Genomic DNA, 19756 nt, shown 5'->3' on the forward strand with positions numbered 1-19756 from the left:
TAGATATTTCAGACATCAATATTACACCCGTGCACCTATCAGGCCCCGGCTATCTATAGGAAGAAGCTTATTTATCTATAGCGTTATATGCCCTGTTACCCATGTCAGGGTCTTCCAGGTCACTTCTACGGAACATCGCCTCAGTATTTGAAAATTGGTCCAATAATAAGAACTGGGATAAAGCGCCTTCCCAGGATATTAAGGATTTGAACGATTCCATTTATGCATACAAGGAAAAGCACAATCTGCTTTCATCGCTTTCATCGCAGCTTAACAACGAGCTACGATCCATTCACAGCAAATACATTGATGAGTCTCTGGAGATCTCCAAAGAGGTCTTATTTCTAGATATCTTGACTCGACTACTGCCAGTGCTTAGCGCCGATGAGATCAAAGTATGGCTTTCAACCTATCTACTACCAGCAATTGAAAGCACTGGATTCGACATATCCTTCGTCAGTAAAGCAAGAGAGTTTGTCAGGCTGGTTCTGGCTGAAACATATCCCACAGATGATCCTCAATTGAGAAACCGAAGAGCCGCAATAGCACGGATGGTTCTGGGATACATATTGCGGATCTACTTGGGAACTGACCAAGAGGCATACGGCCTCATAGGGTTGAAGTATAAAGATGCCAGCTCAAAGGACGAAGACACTCACGAAAATATCGAAAAAGTCAGGTTCATGGAGACCAATTGTGCTATTACCCTACGAGAATACGGCCAGCGATACTCAGAAGACTACTTCAGTTTACTCAATACCTATTTCCATCTGGTTGATAATCGACTCAAGACACTCAGCTTGATAACTTCGTTTGTTGCCTCGAATACCTTCCACTCCAAAGCGATAATCAAAACGCCTTTGTTCAAGAGCATTCTCGTCTGTCTACTGAACGATCAGAGCGAAACCATTATCGCATGTGCACTTTCATTGATGGTGATGTTGATGGGTAAGCTTTGCGATAAGATTGCTACTTATCTACCCGACCTTCTCGTCATTTACACACGCCTTTTGTTGTGGCTGGGCCCAACGAAGGAAGGAAATTCAAAAGAGATGACGCCTAAGGCACATGTCGAAAAAGAGGAATGGATCATAGCTGAACCTGATCTGGAAATGGTTGCAATGAGCTCGCATCTTTATCACAATGACGAATTTAACCTTCTGTACTATACCACTTTGTTGTACGCCTTTTTCCCGATGAACTTCATGAGGTTCGGTCGGAGCCCATTTCAATTCTGGAGCGAATACCGGCCAAAGGTCCTCAGTGAAAAGCGATACCATGATTATCCAGATATCTTGCAAATTATCAGTTCCCGTACCAAAGAGTTCTGTGAACAGATGAGATTACATCCTAACTTTTTACAGCAAGTTTCCGCAGAAGAAGAACTAGATTCACCGCTTAAATGGATCTTGAAAGATAACGAGGGGGTTGATATCAGTGAAGATGACATCATGCTCCGAAGTCTCCGACTTAATCCCACATACATGTTATGGCTTCCAGACAGGTTTGTTTTGCCCAAGTATTTTTACGAAAAGTTGGAAGAATTACTGATTATTTCACCTGCAGCGTCTTCAAACCTTGGTCCACAATTTTCCAAAGACACGCGCAGTGGATCTCACTGGAGTGCAAATGTCAGTTCCAATAAGTCTTCTAAAAGAGGCTCAGTTGATGTTGCTCTGGATGATATGTTAACTCCCAGACGCTCATCACTTGTTCCTTCCAGCCTCCTCTCTGATAAGTCCCCTAATGAACCTCGCATCAAATTCAAGAATGTGGATTACAGTTTGTCAAAATCTGGTCCAGGAACTGCATCTCCAAAGCCCTCACAGAACGACAGCTTCACTGCATCCGAGACTGACAGTGGAGTTCTGGATCTCTTTTCGGCGCATGAAAAGCTCTACAAGATGTCAACCACTAGAAGGAACTCCGTGCAGCAGGATCTCCAAAACCCTCAGGTTGCCACAGGAAACTTTCAAGCAACATCAAAAAGTGCATCCGCCCTATTAAATCAACAGCTAAAGGGCAAGAATAATGAAGAAGTATCTTCCTCAAAAGGTGGAGCTCTTGAGTTTTACCAAAGAGAGTTGTTGCTCTGTAAGAATGAACTTGAGTTCACGATCTACATGAAATACTTAAACAAGCTCAATTACATCAAGTTGAAGACTCAGATGAGTGAGTTGTCGAGAAAGTTGGCTGAAGCTATTACCTCGAGCCCTTCTGAACAGCTGAAGACTAAAAATAATGAAAATTTGCGTTCGTCATTGGAAGAACTACAATCATCCAGTAAGGCAGCTCTCATGCACAGTCAAGCTGAGATAGCCAAGCTCTCAGAGAGAGTGGTGGACCTACAGAAGAGTTTGGAAGCTGTTACTGTTGCGTTGACACAGTCTCGTGACGAGAATGAGGTGTTGCAGAACGACTACGATACATGTAAACAGTCTGTTGAGCTGATTGAAGCAGAATTACGAGGTCTTAAAATTAAACAAACCGCTGATGCCAACGAGTCTGCCACCCCTCCAATCACCAGAGAATTCACGCATACCCCAGAAACGTCTAGTCCGTTCATAACGGAACATGAGGAAGAGTTACAAAATCTCCGCACCGAATTGGAGATGGCTCGATCCCAAAATCACACAATCCAACGAGAAATACGTGACCTTGAGGAGAAATTGGATCTTACAGTTCGGGGATACGAGAAACAAGTTGCAAGCTTGAAGCTTGACCTAGGTGGGGCTGTTCGTGAGCAAGTGAGACATTACGAGAGGAGAATACAAGAGCTCAATACAACGATCATGAAGTATGCCACCTCCATCGAAGAGAAGAACAACATGATTGTGCAACTTTCAACCTCGAAACCCATCAAGATACCGGGAGGAAGAGATATGCAAGAGTCTGAATCGAGCCCTGTCAAACCGAGAAATATTCCTGTGCCCTCGAGACAGAGCAGGAATCTCGAATATGGCATACCAGATCAGCGAACTAGCAGAAACATGCAAGATTTCTTCGAAACAAGATCAAGTTCGGGCAGTCTGATGAGGTCCTCAGCGTCGGCTCAACTTGTCCAGCCTAGCACCAGGCCCCAGGCAGTTTACCGACTGCCAACAACGCTGTCAATCCCAATTATCAAGGGTCGTGGTGGATACCAAAAACGGTCCAAGCGTATGTAGTTGGATGAAAAACGTTCGGTTTTGAAACTCTACTTTATCAGAATGGCTGCAAATGTACGGCATGAAGCGCCTACTCGTCCACGTCGCGACCATCAACACGGCAGTGGTTTACACGTGACAAGGCTTTATTGTGAATCTCACACCTGTCCAAAAATTTCCAACAGCACAGCCTAGGACACTTCTTGAAGCTTGTTCCCGACAATGTCTCTGAATTTGAAAAAGAGAGGGAAGAAGACTGGCTCTGTCACTCCTACACAGGCAGAGACTGTTGCCGCTTCCATTGAAAATGATGAGAAAACGACCTTGATCAGCACCAGAAAGGAGTCTGACAATGTTTACTGGATTGCCATGGCTGTCTTGACTGCTGCTGCTGCCGCCGTTAGATTCACTCTCCTTAGTCATCCAGCTAAGGTGGTTTTTGACGAGGTGCACTTTGGAAAATTCGCTTCCTACTACCTCGAGAGAACATACTTTTTCGATTTGCATCCACCATTCGCCAAGCTCCTTATTGCATTTGCCGGCTGGTTAGTGGGTTATGATGGAGCCTTCAAGTTCGAAAACATTGGTGACAACTACGTTGAGAACAATGTGCCCTACTTGGCCTACAGATCACTCCTGGCCGTCCAAGGTACCTTGGTTGTCCCTGTCATCTTCTTGACCATGAAGACTCTTGGTTTCACCGTTTCCGCATGTATCTTGTCTTCGGCACTTGTTTTGTTCGACAATGCTCACATCATTGACTCGAGATTGATCCTTTTGGACGCTACCTTGATCCTCAGTGTTGCACTTACCATGTTCACCTACTGTAAGTTCTCCACATACCGTCGCCAGCCATTCACCAAGTGGTGGTGGATCTGGTTGCTTTCGACCGGTGTTGCTTTGTCTTGTGTTATCTCTACCAAGTACGTCGGTGTCTTCACATACTTCACGATCGGTATCGCTGTGGTCCATGAGTTGTGGATTCTCCTTGACATCAAAAAGGGTTTGACGCTCGAGGAATTCGCTCAGCATTTCCTTGCCCGTTTCTTCTCCTTGATCGTGTTCCCATTCACCATCTACTTGTTCTGGTTCTACTTGCACTTTGCCATTTTGACCAAGTCTGGTCCAGGTGACGCTTTCATGTCGTCCGACTTCCAAGAGACTTTGGAAGAATCCCCATTGGCAAAGTACTCTAAGGCTGTTCACTACCATGACATTCTTACTGTTGAGCACAAGGAAACTGAGGCTTTCTTGCACTCTCACAACCTCACATACCCATTGAGATACGAGAACGGTAGAATCTCCTCGAACTTGCAGCAAGTGACCTGTGTTTACGACCAGGAAGGCCAGGAGATCAAGGATGTCAACTCTCAGTGGGAAATTATCCCAACAAAGGAGGTCGGTAACAACCAAGCTGTCTACACCAACGATGTGGTTAGATTTAGACACATCGGTACTGGTGGATACTTGTTGACCCACGACGTCGCTTCTCCCTTGCTTTCTACGAACGAGGAGTTCGTGGTGGTTCACAACGATGTTGCTGAGAAAAGATACAACGAGACTTTGTTCCGTTTGCGTTACGCTGAGGCTAACAACAAGAACAAGAGAGCTCTCGTCAAGACCAAGGCTACTCCATTGAGAGTGGTGCACGTCGACACTGTGGTCGCTATGTGGACTCACGACGACGAAGTGTTGCCCGACTGGGCTCTTGAGCACCAAGAAGTGAGTGGTAACAAGAAGGTTCAGGATAAGGACAACACCTGGACTTTCGACACCATTGTCAACTTGAAGGAAGAAGACCCCAGAAATCACTTCACTCCTAAGAAGGTGAAGACCATGCCATTCTTGAAGAAATGGTGGGAGCTCCAAGGCTTGATGTTCGTGCACAACAACAAGTTGTCGTCTGAGCATCCATTCGCCTCGCAGCCAGACGCTTGGCCACTTGCTGTTTCCGGTGTGTCTTTCTGGAATGACAATGAGAACAGAAGACAGATCTTTTTCATCGGTAATGTTATTGGTTTCTGGGTCCAGGTTGGATTCCTCGCTGTCTACGTCGGTTTTGTTCTTGCTGACCTCGTCACGCAAAGAAGAGCCCACGAAATCATCACGCCTCAGGCTAGATCAAGACTTTACAACACATTGGGTTTCCTTTTCATTGGTTGGGCTGCTCACTACTTCCCATTCTACTTGATGGGCAGACAAAAGTTCTTGCACCACTACCTTCCTGCCCACCTCATTGCGGCCTTGTTCACTGGTGGTGCTGTTGAGTTCTTGTGTACCAACAAGACCGCCCACAACAAGAAGGGCATGCCTCCAGCTGCCATCGACAAGGTCAGACTCATTGGTGCCACCGTCACGGTGGTGATCGGCACCGCTTGGTTCCTTTGGTACATGAGAGCCATGACCTACGGTCACTTTGCCATGGCCGCTGAGGAAGTCAAGAAGAGACAGTGGCTCGATATCAAGTTCCACTACGCTAAGTAAGCGCTTTTTTGCGCAGTACAATCATCATATAGTCATCTAGTGCTCGCATGTAGACATACAGTACTACTTAAAACCCACATGTCCATCAAAGCATTTCTTGAGCAAGTAAAGCCCTTGGCGGGCCGTTCCCAAATCCTCCGGTTTGTAACCGGTAATCAGCTGGCTGATATGGATTCTGTGATCAGTGCCATTGTATATGCTTTCTTCTACAACAAGCACTATCCCGATCACCAGCCATACTTGCCTCTTGTCAACATTCCCCGGGACGAATTGAGGCTAAGACGTGACATTGAGCTTTTGCTTAACTCCCATGGTATTGAAGATAAGCATTTATATTTCTTAGAGGACCTCAAGGCGTACCTGGAGGGCAATTCGAAGAAGGTCGACCTCGTTCTCGTGGACCACTGCAACTTGCAGGGCGAGGAATTAATAGACTTATACAAAGCCGGTCGAATTGACGTCAAGGCTATCATCGATCACCATGCTGACGAGGACGCCTTCCATCTGGCTGACCCCAGGATCATTCACTCTAATGGGTCTTGCTCACTGATGGTTTTCAACTACTGGTCTGAGAAGCAGCCAGAACTGGTTCTGAATGAGGCTGTCAGGCTCCTTTTGGGCCCCCTCCTTATTGATACCACCAACATGACACAAAAGGTAGAAGGCGACGATGAGAAGGCATTTGCGGCGTACAAGAAGCTGCTTCTGGGTGAGATTCAGGCCTTTGATGCTGATAACTCTCCAATTGATGCTTTGTTCAAGCAGCTCAAGAAAGCCAAGAAGGACTTGGATGGGTACTCCTTCTATGACATTTTGCGTAAGGATTACAAGCAGTTTGCTTTCACCAATCACGGTGAATCTGTCAGTGTGGGCTTCAGCTCCTTGGGCAAATCGATCAAGTGGATCACCAACAAGTTTACAGCTGATGATATTGTTAAAACATTGGATGAAATTGAGAGTAAATTTGGGCTAGATATTGTTATCATTACCACGTCGTACACAAAGAAAGAGAACGACGAATACACCAGAGAGTTCGCCTTTAGCACCAAGCAGAGTAAGCTTCAGAGCTTACCCAAGTTCGCTGACTCGTTGGAGCTCAATGGTGATGTCTATGGTGGGGCTCCCGTTACTCAAGAGGTTGAAAACGTCAATAAACATCGTCACTTTGAGGTGTTCAACCAGGTCAACATCAAGGCATCCAGAAAGCAAGTTGTGCCGGCCGTGAAGGAGATCCTCGAGTCTAACAAAGTCTGATCATGAAGGTATCATTTCTGGAGCGAGAAAGCCCACCCTGAAGGCTTCATCCATCTGCACTGTCTGCTCACTTTCGGGAAGCAAGGACGTAGACTCCCTAAGAACAAATATTAGACTATCATAAACTTCCAGCGGAACATCAAGCACCTCCGTTTCTGAGTCCGTTTTATCTGTGTACAATATTTTGAGCGCCTTATCAAGAACGTAACTGTCGTAGCTGACAGAAAGTCCAACACTAAGGATCCATATGCGAACTGATCCGTTATCGCTCTGGACTTGTAGCTTTCTAAGAGCTCCGGAATTAATCCTATCTAGAATTGCGTAATAGGAGTAGGCATACGGCGGGAATGTCTCGGTAGTGTCGCCATACTGAAGCTTCAAGTTCCACTTGTATAGCTTAGCGGTATCATTGGTCAATTCACCGAGATTTCTCTTGCAGCTGAAACAACTACTCGAGTTTCTCTTCAAAAATAGGTACGAAGCGCCAATGTACACGTGGTTGTCCTTGGGTACTATAGCTCCGTAGTTTTTCAGGTGATTCTCATGATGCTTCTGGTGGGGTTTATGGCAATGCCAAAAGTCCATGAGTTCGTGCCAGTACTCCAGAGGCATATCGGCGTATTTATTGTCACGAGAATCGACAACTGTGGCACTGCAGTAGGCGCAAAGGAATAGAAATGTGTTGACATTGTTGGCGTCTTTTGGGGTTCTCACTAGATCACTGACTGACCACTTTTGGGTCTTCGACAGCGACAATGACGTGAATGAAGCAGGATCTTGCGGTCTGTTGAGCGATATACGTAGCAGAAGGATGCTGCCTTTGGCTAGGATCTGTGTGATTTTGGCATCCTTGAGGTGATCCTTGTTCTCCACAGGTAGCTTCACAGTGTGTTTCGTGGTTCTGGTGACCACGACAAGGCATCTTTTCACGAAAGCAATTTCGGTGATTGTTGGCTCGACATCATCACCTAGCAGGATTTTCACCAGGATCGAGTCCAATCTAGGGAGGTACTCACAGAGTGACATGGAGTATGAACATACGATGGCTGCGAAAGAGGTGTAGGTCTGTACGCGAAATCTATATCTATAAATCAACCTAAATAACACAATGAATAGAGGATGTAATCTGGCAAGAGCCGTTTGGCGACTCAGCTCAATTGATGTGTCAGCTTATCAATCGATCTGTTCTGAGTCTTAAACGGCCGGTTCTGCCGGGTATATGGGATGGCATCTATCGGTTGTTGAAAATCACCTCGGAGACGCTCCGTTCGGGAGCTGTGTCAAGCGGGTATGGCAACGCCAGGTCGTCAATACTGCCCACGCTTGCACTGCGGACTCTTCTTTCCTCCGGTGGCTTCCGTCTCGTTTTCCTCACTAGCGGTGAGTTATTCTCTGGGAAAGTGGGACTGAGGGTATGCAAGCGGTTTGGAGAGTGTACTTCTCGAGGAGAAAACTCCCGCTTGGGAGAGTAGAACTCATTGCGGTCGTTGTAGTCGACTTTGGTCGTGAGTCGAGATGCTTTCTGTGAAGGTGAGACGGCTGGAGAAACCGCCGAACGGAGCCCAAAGATGAATCTTTCAAGCCGCTGTAATCGCTGCGCTAGCTCGCGGGGCAGGTCCATGTAGCAGAAGAAATCGACGCCGAGGTGAAGACACAGGGGTCTCTTGGGCCACAGAACCAGGCGGCAAAGCTCGTGGTTGAATGCAAACAAGGACAGGGCAAAGCGGGCGATTCCGCTCCTCTCGAGCACTGACATGGTGCTCTGGAATACGGGATTTCTAACCACAAAAGCCAGAACAGCGGGGTCTATAAATGCCGCCTCCATGTCTACCACTGAGGACCAACTTGTGGTTGCAAACGCCGCCTTTGGAAGGTAGAAGCGTGATAGCAAGATGCAACCATGGCCGTAGAAAAGCCATATCTTGAAAACGGCAATGGCCAAGTCCACAAGCCCTTGGAACGGAGCAAGCAGGAGGTAGAACTGGACGTGTGTGAGCCCCAAGTACCAGAGCCAGTAATGGAGCAAAAACTGGATGTTTTCGGCAGGTCGGCTGAGCGCCTTTGCCGATAGTAGAAGTGGGAACCACAAGTGTAGCACCAGTAAAGGCCACGCCAACTGCGAGAGCATGAAGAAAAGGTGGTACTAACGAAAGACGGGGTCTCTTGGCTTGGTATATAAGTGCGACTGTGCAGAACAAGCTCTGGAGATGATCAGGCCAAACGCTAACTGGGGCATGTAGTGATGTATCAAGGGGATGACCCGGTGATTTTAAAAGTCGTGTTTCTGCCCCTCAATCAATTCCGTGTTGCCTACCGGCGCCGTGTACTGTATTATATTGTGCTTCGATTGTGGTATAACCTTGGCTGCGAAACACCCGTTTTGGTGCAGATTCAGCAACGCCATGTTTCAGAGTGTTGGTGGCCGGCTCGGCGGCTGTTTCAGCCGGAAGAAAGCGGAATGTGGTACGATTTAACCGTTCTAGCTCCGGATTAATTTAGGGATCCTAACCAGGGATATATATACGGCTGCTCCGGACTTAATTGAGCCGATCCCGAGGCTGCTCCAACCGAGGAGCCGAGTCAACTTTTATGGCAGACTATTTTCATTCAAGTATCACTGATGCTGCTACATTTTCACCAATAATACTTGCAAATTTTCGAAGCAACTTTCGTTATTTTTTCACGGCTTCATCGTGGTATGGTCTAGAGCCGTTTGAATGCGTTTCCTGTCTCGCTAAAATGGTTGCAAAGCCAGCGCTCTTGCGCATTTTTCCGGACTAGTCCCCAAGCGAGACCTCTTAGGAAGGAACTTCTACTTGATTTGGTGCCGAGAAAAGAGGCTTGATTTTTTAGTTTCGGTTACGGATTTACATGGTTCCGGTGGAGAACGGCGGATTTACGGAGCATGTCGGGAGGCTATGTTGAAGGTCCAGGGGTGGCCCCCAGTCCTCATACTGTAGGGAACTAAAGGGAAGATATTCACAGTAAGGACTGGTTGGCCAAACAAGCTACTACGGTTGCCATGTCAACGGTGTTCCTTTTGGTGCCCCTCGGTCTGTTGTGATGTCTATATTTAGCCACGTCGATGTAGGTAGGGAGTCAAGGTTTTCCAAATAGAAGTAATTTAATATTTGTATCAACTAGCTAATATAGCTGGAGGTAACTGTTTGGCACTAATGCAGCCTCACATTTCGCAGCCATTCCTAGGTGCATCATCTACCCCATCTACATACTTTCAACAAAAAGCAGTTCGACAAATTACTCTATTTGCCCTCCTTCAACCCATGTTTCTACAATCAAAAACTAATAGCAAAGATTCATTTTGCATTGGGAGTTTTTGAGGGGTCCGTCTGGCGTGTACTAGATACCACCAGTGATCGCGCTCTGTTTACGCGTTTCTACTACTCTTCTCATGGAAGCACAGGAGGATTCATTGGGGCTTGACAAGCCCATGAAATTGGGCAGGGTGTCCAAGATTCCAAAAATCACAGATGAACTCATGTTCAATCCAACCAGGGGTCTTCCGATGATAACCAAGAACTACAAGAAGCTCTCCCGCACAATCAAACGAAACGACAAGAAGCTTCAAGAGAAACTCAAGACTGAAAAATCTAAGCTGGCCGCGAAGAGAGCCAAAGTCGAGGCAGAGTGTGACAATCTTGGCACTGTTATCCAGTTTTACCAGTTCTGGGCCCATGGCTTCTTTCCCAGAGCCAACTTCAATGACTGCATTCGTATGATAAGAACATACAAGTCCGCCAGAATCAAGGAGTACAGAAGAAGTCTACTAGATAACGAGCTTCGCAAGCTTAAGATCGAGAAGGGCATTATTGTCGAAGGGGAAGATGAGCCAGAGCCACCAACAGAGCTTGACAACGATGATTTATACACTGGACCAGAACCAACAGCACCTACGGAGAACAACAACCTGGACTTGGAAGAAGATGATGGAGACTGGGGCTTCATGAACGTCAACAACTCAGATTCCAATGGTCTTTTTGTTGGTGACAACGATAATGACCTAGAAGCAGAGAGACCTTCTAACCCTATCCAAGAATCGCTGGCCAAAGATCCGTTTGACGAGGAGTTTCCGCCCGAGGAGGATTTGGAGGATGACTACGAAGCAGAGCTTGCTGCTATGCGTGAAATGGGTATGTGATGCCTATCAAGTGATATACAACTTTCGAAGAACGCTGGCGTGGTCGAAGATTTTGGAGACAGTGGCCTGCAGCATTTGTCCCTTTTCAATCGACTCGTTCATAACACCAACCAAGTAACCTCCTGCTCGCAAGTACAAATCAACTGTGTGTGAGTTAGGGTTCTTGCTTGACTTCTTTACCAACTTCGAATTGTACCGGTAGAATGGTAGCACGCAGCCACTGTTGAATCTGGTAGAACGGCGTGGGTTGAGATAATGGAGACCAAAATCACTGGAAAATGCCTTAATGAAAAGGTCATGATCCGACTTGCTAGTCAGGTAGCCGTTGCCGAAGGTTCCCAAAACCCTTGTCAGCACTCGGTCAGTCTCTTCCATCATGCGTTTGCTCTTGACAAGCTTGTTAGCATACTTGAACAGCTCTGCGTCAATCTTGGTGTGGCCCTTGGGAAAGTACTCGCTAGACACCGAGTACAACTCCGCTGATCTAATTTCGACGATAAAGACAAATTCAGCCTTAAGATTGGCAGCCAATGATTCACAAAGCATATCTGCTGCCAGAGTCAACGACCCCACTCGATAGAGCATCTTTGTCAAGCTTCTTCTCTGCTTTTTGTCAAGGCAACCACGCATGATGTCCTCGTTGTCGTCGCCAAGGGTCAGAACAAAATGGTGGTTTTGCGAATAGGGTGCTCCAGATCCATCCCTTTCAAATACTGACATTGCACAATTTGTACTCGTGGCCCTGCCCAACTTGATCGAGAGTTGCTTTAACTCTTCTTCGACATCACTGGCTGCTTTTTGAGGTGCAATTGAATCTAGAGACTGCCTTCTTTCTTCGAGGATTTCTTCGTACGGGGTGTTCAAGATCTTCATGACTTCACGGGCAGCGACATGAAGATCGTGAATCATGTCTTCCAGGAATTGTTTCCTGGCATTAATGTCGAACACTGAAATAACTCCGAGAGGCTCGTTTTTGGGACTCATGATTCTGACACCACAATACAACCGGATATTGGGTCTCCCCACCACTAGAGGACTGTTGGCAGTTCTCCAGTCCTTGCTAGCGTCTAACAAGTAGAAGTAGTCTTTGGAAAGAAGACTATGGGAATCCAATGATACATTCCGTGGCATTTCTCGGTAATTCATTCTTGTCTCATGCTTGACTAGAACTTTTGACTTGTGGATCAACGAGATTGTGAATCCAGTCATTTGATGTTTCTTTCTAAGCCTTGATGACATGGGCTTGAAAAGGTCATGATCATCCCAATGCTTGAGGCTGAGATACGACTGGACTTCAGCCGTTCTGGTTCTCTCAGAGTAGCATTCTGGCGCTGCCATCAACCCTTTGTTCGTGAAACATGGCGGGCATGGCACCTTGGATAAATTCCACTTACCCTAACAGTTAGATAGATTTAAATTATTTTCAAAATAAAACATACCTTGGAGTACATGTCCAAGAATTGTGACACAGTGAGGTCGATTGGCTTCGTGGAGGCCACTTCATAAGGTGCTATCAACAACTGTTGATCATTATTTGCGGACTTTCTCTCCTCTCGGGTCTCCCTCCTCCTACTTTTCGAGGGCTTGACAGTTGACAAAGGTACCGGCATTTCTTATTTAGCAGTATGGTTTTTATTTGTTGTTCGGTCTGGTTCACAAAAAGGATGAGAGTGGACCGTCAAACGCGATTATATACCTCGAGCACAATGAGACTATTCCAGGTAGACTACCCACACAGTGACCACAACTTCATATGATCATCATTTCGTGTTTATGATATGACTCATGACTACCAAAGACGCAAGTGCACGGGGAAGGTCTCACGACAACACCTCTATAGGGAAACCGTAAATGCATCTAATATTGATCCATGTGCCACGTTTCTCTAGAACCGTCAGCAAAACCTGTCAAGAACAATTGCTGAGATAGACAAGTCAGGTTTTTGCAGCTCTCAGTGCCTGCGAGAGCTATTATTACCCTTTCAGCCCATAAATGCGGGTGCAACATCGACTTCTTAGTTTTCACTAGGCTTATCGTCACCTTTCTTATCGTCTTTCTTTTCGAACTCGGCGTCCTCGTCTATCATGTCTAAGTTACTCAGCTGCTTGTTCTTCTCTGCTGCCTCACGCTCCTGTCTCAGCTTCTCTTCTTCCAACGAAAGACGCAATGCCAATGCCAAATCAGGATCCATGTTAGGGTCCATACCGCCGAAGAACTCGCCACCGGAAGCGCCTTCCATGTCGAAGCCGTCCTCCACCAAAATTGGAGAGGATGCGATCACTTCGTACAAGAGACGGGAGCCCGCAGGCACGGTCACCAAGTGAGAGTTGTCATGGTTGTTAACTGCAGCATGGAAACGTTCCAATTTGGCTGTGTTGATGGCTTCCTCGCCGAAATTGATCACGTCAATCGCAACGTTGTTCTTCTTCATCTTCTTCGCTAACTTCTCCAATTCCTTCTCTGTTTCTTTGAGAGGACTGCCAACGAAGACAATGATTCGTTGACTCTGGACCTTGTTTTGTCTATGCTTCAATGCTAAGGCAGCCACCTGGATGCCGCTGGAGAAGTGGTTCTCTCCATCAATCTTGGTACCATGAGCTCCAGACAAGATCTTACCAAAATCTGTTGTTAGCGTAGACAAGACCTGTGGACCTGAGCCTCCGTATGAAAGCAATCCCACAGTATTCTCCGGATTGGAATTGAGCTTGTTCTGAAAGATGAACTCTGTGGCGGTAAGTTGAGCATCGTAACGAGTTGTAAGATAATCTCCGTTACGCATGTACTCGGAGTTATCGATTGCGATCATTGTGGCCTCGAGAACCATTGTGGACTGATGTGTGTGTGTGTTTTGTTTGGTTGATTGGTGTAGATAGAGACGTATGAGATCTTGAGTATGGATGGCAACAGTCGTGCGAGGGTCAAGAAGTGGAGGTGATATCCAACTGTGCCATAATTTCGATTGTGCTAAAAATAATTGGATGGGTTTGGATGTTTGATTAGGTGAAAATCGTCCAGAAAAATATATCCCGACACTTTTCGCTCTAAAGTTTGGTAGTCTTACACAGCCTTAGACTGTAACAATCGACAAGAGTAATTCGGGAGACTGGAGCATTTTTTTTTTTTTTTTCTTAGGGATGTTTGTTAAGTAATAAAAGTAAAGAAATTGTTTCAATTGTAGTTGCCGGTTTGATGATTTTGGACACTAAGAGTGTCAGACGACCAATTGGCTGCGAAAATCACAAATCAGTGAATACCTCTAGCATGACTTTCTAATAAATGTAATCCATTTTGCTCATGTTTTTATTTTTCTTTACCCTACTGAATAGCATTTGTTTCTATTGATGTTTTAAATCATGAAATGTCCTTATATGGCAATGCACGCTGTGGTGCAGTGAAGTGTTGATATCACCGCGTACAATCTGAAGATAACAGTACTACATTCTTTTTACATGCCTTTGGAACTCAACAAAGCCGAGAAGGCGGAGCTACTACGAAGCTTGAAGGCGATCAAAACAAATCACATAGACTATCTCACTAAAGAAGCAGACAAAGTCAGCAAAAGCTGTGAAAAGTCAGTCCTACGAAGACTACGAAAAGTTAGCATGACAGCTCAACCCTTGAAAATCGCCGATGTGCTTGAAATGGAGCGTCACGAGACTCCAACGATACCAAAACTCAAGTCCCAACAAAATACTACGTGAACATGAAACCGAATATGTAGATTAATAAATATGCTGCTATAAGTATGGTGCGAGCACCGATGAAGCTTAGGCTTCTTCAGGGATGTTCTCGTGGAAGTACTTACCCTCGGTAGTCTCCGCAATAACACCCGTTCTAATACAGTAGTCACCAAATGGCTCATTGTCGAGTCTCTCCAAAGACCACTTCTTGAACAATGGCAACAAAATGTCCATGATCTCATCCTCCTTGATGGAGTATCTGTAGATCTTGTTCAATCTCTGACCGTGGTGGCCACCTCCCAACATCAAGTTGTAGGCACCCATGGCCTTACCCACAAGGGCAACCTCAGCCAACCAAGGTCTGGCACATCCGTTAGGACAACCAGTCATTCTCATGACGACAGAGTCATGTCTCAAACCGTAGTCTTCAAGAGCAGTCTCCAATTTGCCAATGAGCTCTGGCAAGTAACGTTCAGACTCAGCCATTGCCAAACCACAGGTTGGCAAAGCCACACATGAAGAGGAGGACAATCTCAAACCAGAGAAATCGGTGTTGTCCAAGCTGTACTTGGCAAGCAACTCCTTGATCTTGGGCAAGTCCTCGTCAGCAATTCTCGAAAGAACGATATGCTGGTTACCAGTCAATCTGAATTCACCGGACTTCTTGTTGTCAAGCAACCACTGGGCGATGGTCTTCAAACCAGTCTTCTGAGGCAACTCTGGGGTATCCTCGATTCTACCGTTCTCAACGAAAGCGGTAAAGTGGTTGTAGCCCTCTTCGTCCTTGACCCAGCCAAAGTAGTCGATGTTGCTCTTGATCTCGAAAGGCTTGGCCTCCTCGAACTTCTCACCCCAGTACTCCTCAACCTTGGCCTTGAACTCCTCAACACCCATGTCGTCAATGGTGTACTTCAATCTAGCGTGCTTTCTGTTCGTTCTGTCACCGAAGTCTCTCTGCACCAACATAACCTTCTCACAGGCCTGGTTGATCTTGTCTCTTGGAACGAAACCGAACAAAGAACCAGTTCTTGGATAGGTCTTAACGTTGTTGTGAGTAGAACCCATACCACCACCAGCGAGAAGGTTGAAACCGATAACCTCGTCGTTCTCCACAATGGCAATCAAACCAATGTCGTGAGCATAGACGTCAACGTCGTTGTAAGGTGGAACAGTGATGACAATCTTGAACTTTCTGGGCAAGTAGGTTGGTCCGTAAAGAGGCTCGTGGTCGACCAAGGCGTTACCAGCAACCATAGTCTTCTTCAACTTTGGACCACCCTTCTTGTTCTCCCAAGCCTCCTGGTAGCCTGGCTTGTCGCCGTCATCAGGACCTTCTAACCAGATCTCGTGGTAAGCAGTGGTGGAAGGCAACAAGTACTCAGAAATCTCGGAACCAGCCTGAGCAACCTGTCTGTGGACCTTGGCGTTGCCCGGAAGAGCAGACACCATGACGTTTCTGTTAACGTCACCACAAGCAGCCAAAGTATCCAAGAGAGCAGAGTTCATACCTCTGATAGCAGGCTTCAAGTCATGCTTGACAACACCGTGCAACTGGAAAGTAGCTCTGGTGGTGATCTTCAAGGTACCGTTACCTCTTTCGTCAGCAAGCTCGTCCAACTTCAAGTACTGAGAAGGATCAGCAGCTCCACCTGGCAATCTAAGACGGACCATGAAGGAGTAAGCTGGCTCCAAGCCCTGCAGTTTCCTTTCGTCTCTGATATCACGGTCATCTTGCATGTAGATACCGTGGAACTTGGTCAACTGCTGGTCGACAGCACAGATAGCACCGGTACTCTCGTCACGAAGACCCTCAGCGATGGTACCTCTCAAGTAGTCGGAGCCAATCTTCATGTCCTCGTTCGTCAATGGCTTGGGTTCTTCGACACCTTCGACGCCATCAACACCCAAGGCCTTCCAGATCTTTGGCAACCACTCCTCGTAACCAGTGTTGAATCCATCAGGGTCCTGGTCATCACCGAGACCCAACTCAGCGAGCTCCTCGGCACCGTAAAGCTTCAACTTCAGGTGCAAGTCCTGACCTGGCTTGTTGTAGTAGTGCTTGTCTTCCTTTCTTGGCCAGTACTTCGAGTCACCTAAACCGAACACAGAGAACTTGACGGAAGTCAAGTCCAAGTCCTGTGCCTGCTTCAAGCCATCCCAGAAGGCTTTACCGTTGTTGGGGAACTCACCCTGACCAGCAGTGGATGTGACAAAGATGATGTTGGTCTCAAGACCCAAGTCCTCAACTGAGACATCATCCATAGACAAGACAGTAGACTTCAAGCCTCTGGCCAAAGCCTGTCTGTTGATCTTCTTGGAAACAGCCTCGGCGTTACCACCATCAGAAGCAAAAGCGACAGTCAATGGAGGACCAGACAAACCCTGCAACAACTGCTTGAAGGACTCGTCTTCGACGCGAGTTTGCTGTCTCTTGGCCTCGCTGTTAGCGGAAGCAGTCAATTTTCTCAGGAGCTCTGGGTTCTTCTTGGCCAAAAGAGTCAACTTGTTCTCTCTGTCCAAGAAGTCTCTCAACTGCTTTCTCAAAGAGGAGGAGTCGAGCTTGAATCTGTCGTCGTCCTTCTCGATAGAAGGATCGTATCTGTACAAGGGCCAGTAGCCAGCGTCAACAGCAAGCTTGGTCTCTTTAAGAATGCTCAAGATGTCACTGTTCTCAGACTCGTAAGGCAAGTAAGCCAAGACAACAGAAGGACCGTCGAACTTCTCAGCCTCAATGAAAGCTTGCAACACCTGAGTGTAGGAAGAATAAATAGCGATGGATGCAACATAGGTGTTACCGTAGTTCATGGCGTACAAACCAATGTCCTTCTTACGCACGAGATCCAACTTCTTGTTGGAGTATGGCTCAGAGTCAATCACCAACATGTTGACGTTCTTACCGGAAGCAATGACACTGTGGACACCGGAAGAACCCAAGTCGTACGACCAAGCATCGGAACCAACCAACCAGTTTGGTCTGACCTCGAAGAAGTCCTTAAGGTTGAGAATCTGCTGAGAAGTGCCGGAGGTATCGGTGTTCAAGAGCTTAACGACTTCCTGAGTGCTCTCGAATGGCTTACCAGACTTGACGAGCACCAACCACAGTGTTAAAAGCTCGATAAGCTTTTCGTTGTCCAAAGAAGCGAAACTGTTCTTCTGGATGGCTGTAGAGACAATGTTGATCAATGCAGCTTGCTGCTCTTCGTAATGCAAGAAAGAACCAAAACCGAACTCTGGGTTGGAGGAGCCACCGACAGATGGAGCGGAGAAATCGTTCCAAATGTGAGACTTGTCGTTGACTTGAGACAAGACCTTGAGGTAGGCCTGTTCCAAAGCGTAGACCTTCTTGGCACCCTCCTCCAGTTGAGGGGAGACCTCCTCGGTGGATGAGACGGATCCGAAAAGAACGTTCTGCTTTGGCGCTTCAGATCTGGTGTTGTTCAAAAGCTCACCGACAATCTTGGTAGCGTCAGTGTACTGGCCAAGCTTGGCACCGACAACCTTGGTGAAGTTTTTCAAAGACTGCAAAGCGGAGTAGTTCTTGAAAAAGTCTAAAAGCAAGGCGGAGAAAGAAGCAGATCTGTTGGTCTGTTCCACCAATGTAAGGGTCTCAACGCCAGCTGGAATGGAAGAAAGAAGAGCCTTCAAATCGAATGGCTGGTAGACGTCCACACGGTATATGAGAGCTTGTTGTTTAGAAGCAGCGGCAACAAACTCTTCAGAAGGCAGGCCCAAAACAACGATAGCGTCCTTGGCCTTGGACAGCTTGTTCAAGGTTGTGAAAGGAGAAACCTCGTAGAAGGAGGCAGCCTCAGCGACCGAGGACAAGTTGGTGGCAATCTCGGTCTTACCCTTGAGCTTCTCGGTAGCGCTGGAAGGCACGTACAAGTGGAAAACCAACTTCTGCTCAGCAAAAGCGGCAGCATAGGCAGCCTGTGCAACATTATGAGCATGAGCAACACCGTGGGACACAAACACAGGGTACGACAAGTCCGTCAAGGCAGCAGCAATGCCAAAGTCAGCGTCGTTGATTTCAACGTGAACAACCGTAGGGTTGGACTTGTACACTGAGTTGGACAAGTGAGGTAGGTTCTGGAAAAGCGTCTGTGAGTCTGTAGTGACAGAAACGGCCTGCTTGGCAGGAACCTCGCCTTCTCTCTCTTCAGCAGCCTCCTGGTCGGCACGCTGCTGAAGGAAAGCAGAAACATGGAAAAATGGCTCATTTCCAGCTAAAAGCTGGTGAGTTTCCAATAAGGCAGCATATGGGGAAGGAATGGCTTTGGCCTGCTGGGACAGGAAGTTGACCGACTTGGTCACCTCCACCACAGCGGCAATCGCCTCAGTTTGCGTACTCATGATATTTGATGAGTTCGCCAAAAGATGGAAAAGCTACTTTTGTGGGTGCACTAGAGATATAAGGCTTTAGATGGGTGGTGCACATGGGGGCAGCAGTTGCAAAAAAAGCGTATTGAGTGATCTCACGTGATCGTCAATAATCAGTAAAGCGATTTGCAGCCGCGGCCATTGGTTGGGGGTCCATCTACCCCACGATCGAGGGGCATGTCAGCGATGAATTTTTTACTTTTTCAGTTTTCGTGATCTGTAAGGTTTGATAGGTTGATTGGACGAAGAAACAGAAACCATTTTTAAGACGTTTAGGACACTTCGGGGGGAAATGGCCTTATCACTGGTGGGGTGTCGTCTTGTCACGTGCGTCGACATCGATTCCAGGTTCGCTTGCATGCTTTTGCTGCGAATTGACACATTATATGACAGAGGCCTTTGGGAGTATTTTAAGTGGTGACATGATTTTCTTCACAGGCGCCTAATATGTCGATGATATCCGGATGATCCGGCAGAGGCAAGGCTCTTAAGTTTTGTTTCATTTTTTGAAGGCACATTCCCCCGGCACCATTTTGTACCTCTAGGTGGCTGGCCAATAGAGTGTCACCTCCAGCCTACATTTCCTCTCTCTACTCGCCACGACGACTTTGTCAATCTTATTTGCATTATTTGCATCCTAGAAGCGCCTAGCG

At 46.9% G+C, this 19756-nt stretch overlaps 8 protein-coding genes across 8 annotated transcripts; 3 read left to right on the plus strand and 5 right to left on the minus strand.

The window, feature by feature from the left end:
- Window positions 1–101: 101 nt before the first annotated feature.
- PMT4 (dolichyl-phosphate-mannose-protein mannosyltransferase) lies at window positions 102–5630 on the plus strand (the record flags this gene model as incomplete). The annotated part of the gene is made up of 2 exons (XM_024857882.1): window positions 102–3159; window positions 3394–5630. The coding sequence occupies 2 exons, from the start codon at window positions 102–104 to the stop codon at window positions 5628–5630; spliced, it is 5295 nt and encodes a 1764-aa protein (XP_024713808.1).
- A 78-nt stretch (window positions 5631–5708) lies between these two features.
- C7M61_002511 (exopolyphosphatase) lies at window positions 5709–6884 on the plus strand (the record flags this gene model as incomplete). Its single annotated transcript, XM_024857883.1, has 1 exon — window positions 5709–6884. The coding sequence occupies one exon, from the start codon at window positions 5709–5711 to the stop codon at window positions 6882–6884; it is 1176 nt and encodes a 391-aa protein (XP_024713809.1).
- A 67-nt stretch (window positions 6885–6951) lies between these two features.
- On the minus strand, window positions 6952–7910 carry C7M61_002512 (putative polyadenylation protein; the record flags this gene model as incomplete). Its single annotated transcript, XM_024857884.1, has 2 exons — window positions 6952–6981; window positions 7011–7910. 2 exons carry the CDS (start codon window positions 7908–7910, stop codon window positions 6952–6954), a joined length of 930 nt encoding a protein of 309 aa, XP_024713810.1.
- Window positions 7911–8115: 205 nt separating this feature from the next.
- Window positions 8116–9012, minus strand: C7M61_002513 (uncharacterized protein; the record flags this gene model as incomplete). The annotated part of the gene is made up of 1 exon (XM_024857885.1): window positions 8116–9012. The coding sequence occupies one exon, from the start codon at window positions 9010–9012 to the stop codon at window positions 8116–8118; it is 897 nt and encodes a 298-aa protein (XP_024713811.1).
- A 1284-nt stretch (window positions 9013–10296) lies between these two features.
- CSM3 (Csm3p) lies at window positions 10297–11043 on the plus strand (the record flags this gene model as incomplete). Its single annotated transcript, XM_024857886.1, has 1 exon — window positions 10297–11043. One exon carries the CDS (start codon window positions 10297–10299, stop codon window positions 11041–11043), a length of 747 nt encoding a protein of 248 aa, XP_024713812.1.
- Window positions 11044–11141: 98 nt separating this feature from the next.
- On the minus strand, window positions 11142–12653 carry C7M61_002515 (uncharacterized protein; the record flags this gene model as incomplete). Its single annotated transcript, XM_024857887.1, has 3 exons — window positions 11142–11186; window positions 11224–12438; window positions 12483–12653. The coding sequence occupies 3 exons, from the start codon at window positions 12651–12653 to the stop codon at window positions 11142–11144; spliced, it is 1431 nt and encodes a 476-aa protein (XP_024713813.1).
- Window positions 12654–13057: 404 nt separating this feature from the next.
- Window positions 13058–13867, minus strand: RPN10 (proteasome regulatory particle base subunit; the record flags this gene model as incomplete). Its single annotated transcript, XM_024857888.1, has 1 exon — window positions 13058–13867. One exon carries the CDS (start codon window positions 13865–13867, stop codon window positions 13058–13060), a length of 810 nt encoding a protein of 269 aa, XP_024713814.1.
- Window positions 13868–14810: 943 nt separating this feature from the next.
- On the minus strand, window positions 14811–19076 carry ECM17 (sulfite reductase (NADPH) subunit beta; the record flags this gene model as incomplete). Its single annotated transcript, XM_024857889.1, has 1 exon — window positions 14811–19076. One exon carries the CDS (start codon window positions 19074–19076, stop codon window positions 14811–14813), a length of 4266 nt encoding a protein of 1421 aa, XP_024713815.1.
- Between the last annotated feature and the right edge of the window lie 680 nt (window positions 19077–19756).

This window comes from Candidozyma pseudohaemuli, assembly GCF_003013735.1.
Source record: "Candidozyma pseudohaemuli strain B12108 chromosome Unknown scaffold00005, whole genome shotgun sequence".
Lineage (NCBI taxonomy): Eukaryota > Fungi > Ascomycota > Pichiomycetes > Serinales > Metschnikowiaceae > Candidozyma > Candidozyma pseudohaemuli.